The 4374-nt window shown below is 37.4% G+C and overlaps 1 protein-coding gene across 1 annotated transcript; it reads right to left on the reverse strand.

Annotated features, from left to right (window-relative positions):
* Positions 1–1039: 1039 nt before the first annotated feature.
* LOC123236068 (olfactory receptor 4M1) lies at positions 1040–1981 on the reverse strand. Its single transcript, XM_044662328.1, has one exon. It carries the CDS (start codon positions 1979–1981, stop codon positions 1040–1042), a length of 942 nt encoding a protein of 313 aa, XP_044518263.1.
* Positions 1982–4374: the final 2393 nt, after the last annotated feature.

A 4374-nucleotide genomic window follows, 5' to 3' on the forward strand; every position in this document is an offset into this window, starting at 1 on the left:
TAGATCCAGCAATACTACTACTTTGTCTGTATCTCAAAGAGATCAAAGAAAAATGAAAAGGACCTTTTTGTACAAAAACATTTATTGTAAGTTTTTTTTTTAATGTGGTTGTAAAGAATTGGAAATTGAGCGGATAGACCTTTAATGGGGAAGTGTTGAACAAGATGTGGTATATGATTGTAAGGGAATGTTATTGTGTTATTAGAAATGACAAATAAGATGCTTTCAGAAAAAACCTGGAAAGATTTACATGAACTGAAGCAAAATGAAGTGACCAAAACCAGAAAAACATTATGCACTGTAAGAGCAATATTATACAATGATCAGCTTTTCTCAGCAGTACAATACAAGGCATGTCTGAACATCTTATATTGAAATATGCTATCCACCTCCAGAGAAAGAAATGATGGAGACAATGCGGATCAAAGCATATTTTTAAATTGTTCTTTTTATGCTCTTTTGATCTCTATTTTGTGGCATGACTAATATGGAAATATTTTGTCTACATATAATCGATATCAGATTGCTTGCCTTCTCAAGGTGGGGAGAGGAAAGGAATGTAGAGAAAGACTATAGAACTTAATTTTTTTAAAAATTGAACCTTAAAATTTTGTTTGTATGCAACTGAGAAAAAATAAAATGAAAACTCAATTAAAAAGTTACTCAGTTTGTTCTGAGTGATTTTATTCTGCGTTGGTTGGTGACAGGAGTGCCTTTATATTCTATCCTACTCTGGGATAGATGAGAGGTATAAAAGAGAACCTCAATAATTCGTATCATTCTTTGCTCATATCAGAGAGTGGAATTTCATTCTGTGGTATTCTTATCCTGTGGCATATTTTAGAAATAACCTATCTGGTAAGACCCTTTCTATCTCTATGCTTCTGCTTCCCTTTTTCAGACATGAAGGAAGTATAAGTTTAAGGCCCTAAATAAAAGAGGCTAATTAAAAGGCAAAAGAGATACTATCAAAACAAGGACTATGTCCTCTGGGAGCATGAATCTCACTGGGATTCAATGGGAGGATGCTCATGACCACTCACTTCCCTTTACATAGAATGTATTTGTTGGTCATTTTCCTCATAGCAGTTTTTACTTCCTTGTTACGTAATGTATAGATAATGGGATTCAGTAAAGGGAAGATCACAGTGTGAAACACAGATACTATCTTATCTAAGGAGAAAGCATCAAAAGGACGTGCATAAATATAGATGGATGGGCCAAACATTAAGACCACAATGGTCATGTGGGAATAGCAGGTGGACATGGCCCGGTTGGTACTTTCACCTGAGCCTGAGTGCTTCTTGAGCATGACCAGGAGGAAGGCATAGGACATGAGTAGGGCAATGAAACACACCACAGAGATCAGCCCGCTGCTGAAGATCATCACCAACTCCTCCGGGAAGGTGTTGGCACAGGCAATGCGGACCACCTGGGTGATGTCACAGAAATAGCTATCCAATTCATTGGGTCCACAAAATGGCAAACGGATGATGAGTGCCACCTGGATTATGGAGTGGATAAAACCACTGAACCAGGAGCAGGCCACCAGCACACAACACAGGCGCTTGTTCATGATGGTTGCATAGTGCAAGGGTCGGCAGATGGCGGCATAACGATCAAAAGCCATCACTGTGAGCAGGAACATCTCAGAGGCTCCAACGAAGTGCAAGAAGAAGAGCTGAGCAATGCAGCCCCCAAAGGAGATGATCTTCCTTTCAGCAAAGAAGTCCACAAGCATCTTAGGGGCTGTGATAGAGGAATACCAGATGTCAAGGAAGGCTAGGTTTGCCAATAGGAAGTACATGGGTGAAGTCAGGTGGGCATCATACCTGATGGTGAAAATAATAAGGACATTTCCTGGTAGGATGATCAAATAGAAAGAGAGAAAAATAACAAATAAGATCAGTTGCACCTCCCGGGTCTGGGACAGCCCAGTGAGGACAAATTCCGTCACTCTGGTGTAATTCTCGGACTCCATTTCTTCATTTTATTTTTCATAGTTTGACTAGGAAAAACAAATAAATAAAAATTACTCACAATATCAAGTATGGGACAACTTGTGGCTCTCTCTCAGTCATTTCCCCAGGAAATGCCGAATCTGTGCTGCCATTATGAATTTATAGAAAAACAGTTTTGGGTGGTCCCATTTTGTAGATAGATAAGCTAAAGCAAAAAGAAGTCATATGATCAGTCTGAGAGCTGCCCTGATAGTAGAATTGATGATATTGTGAGTCACAAACACACACTCAGTTTATTAATTTTATATACCCTTTTTGACCAAACCAATAGATTTACTTATCTCTCTCCCATCTCCATTTTAAGAAATGTCTATAAATATTGAAGAAAAATATCTTCAAAAGGACACTGGGCATTTGCCAGTAACCTATAAGAGGTAAACTTGCTTTTTTATATTATACATCTATATATAATATTATATTTTACCATTTTGGAAAGCCTTACTTCCCTAGAATCTCTTTCTTTTAGCAAGATAAGAATTGGCTTGGCCTGATCTTTTCTGCAGAGAGTTTGACCCTAAACTGCTTGGCGAAATATATTTCTTATTTTTATATGATTTGATGTAGAACAATTGTGCTATTGGAAATTTTTTGTAACTCTTTCTAGCCCAAGTCAATTAGCCAAAGTAACATTAATGTCTTCTAAAAAATGATATAAACTCACTCACACCCACTGGCCTATTTCTGTATAAGGTATACTTTTACTTAGGGAAACTATTACCATTATCAGAAAAAAAATGTGGTCACATGTATAATCACAACAGAAAAAGTACAGTGTCAGACCCACAGGGACCGCCTAGTTGGGGATCCTGAGGGGTAAGAATGAAGACAGACTCAGAAGGGCTGGGTGGTGACTTAGTTTATTGATTTGGGGTGCATAATTTATAGGTAAATTGACCTAGGCTAAAGAATTAGGTGAGCCTTTTGCAGGATCAATGATTGGCAGTGATTTACAAGATGAAAACAATGGATGTAGATTGCCTTAGTGGCCCTATGCAGTGTTTTCTACAGAATAATAAAGGACAGGTAACATATCAATGTATGACCCAACATTATATGTTCTTCTCACAGAACTCATGTATTATTTTCTTGGCTGGACATCTAGCATTTGAGGAGGGGAAGAGCTGGCTATTCTCAAGCTGTGGAGCAGACTAAGTGCTCTGTGATTTCTAGCTGATGGCTTTGTATGGGGCCTGCTCGCACTCCTAGGGGCTACATTGGCTCCTTTTTTATTTAAATTAAACAAATGAAGGCAAGGTAAGTAAGTGCATGGTTTGTATAGATTGTGTAAAGCTTAAAAGGCTAACTTCTAAACATCCCAATGCCCAACTCCTTCCTCATTTTCCTTCACCCTGAATATCCAATGAATTGCCAAGTCTTTTTGATTTTGCCTAAACATTTTCTCTTGAATCTATCTCCTTCTCTACACATTACAGTAGCTTCCTAATTTTTTCCCCTCATAAGTCTCCCTCCTCTCCAACCCATTTTACATAATTGTTAAAGTGATTTCGTATCTGACTATGCCCTTCCCCTATTTAATAAATTTGTGGGGTTCCCTAATGCTCCTGGAATGAAATATAAATTTTCCTCTTTGGCATATAAAACCCTTTACAGTCTGACTTCAATCCAGGCATTTTATGCATTATTCCCCTTCATTCATCCTATGAACTTGCCAAACTGGCGTTCTTGATGCTTTTTGGATGAGATATTTTATTTCCTTTCTATGTGACTGCACAGGCTGCCTTTCTCCATACCTGAATTCAGCCAATCAACAATCATGCTAAGCCCCTACTGATGCTCTTAGTACTATGTCCTCTAAAGAATGGAATAATCCCTAAATTCTAATGGGGCAAGTAAATAGAGAAGTATATTGAAAACTCATATATTCAAAAATGCAAAAGAATTAAATATTAAGTATTAATGGAGGGAGGGCACTGAAAGGCATCACCCTCCTTGTCTCTATTCATTAGACTCTCTAGTGTCCTTCAAATTTAAACTCAAATACTACCTTTTACTTGATCTTTCTTAATGACCCCAACCTACCTCTTCCCACCCTGCAAATTCACTTTGTTCTTACTTGTATTGCACATGCTTATATATTTGCATTATATTTACACGTATTTCACTTCCTTACTCTGTCAGAATGCCAACTTCTTGAAGTCTGGTGCTATTTCACTTTTGTCTTTTTATCCCCAGCATTCAGTGCATACTACACACTTAAAACATAGTTGTTGGTTGATTGATATTTGGTAAAAGTCACCAATTCTACAAGACCCTAAATAAAGCATTTTCTCAAATCTTATTTAAAGTCATTTTTGTAATGGTCACTCACAATTTATTTTTATATAACACAAAA

This window comes from Gracilinanus agilis, chromosome 2 (genome assembly GCF_016433145.1).
Source record: "Gracilinanus agilis isolate LMUSP501 chromosome 2, AgileGrace, whole genome shotgun sequence".
In the NCBI taxonomy this organism is placed as follows: domain Eukaryota; kingdom Metazoa; phylum Chordata; class Mammalia; order Didelphimorphia; family Didelphidae; genus Gracilinanus; species Gracilinanus agilis.

Bases quoted from the DNA above. Each gene is read 5' to 3' on its own strand.
- LOC123236068 (XM_044662328.1), bottom strand. From the start codon at position 1,981: ATGGAGTCCGAGAATTACACCAGAGTGACGGAATTTGTCCTCACTGGG.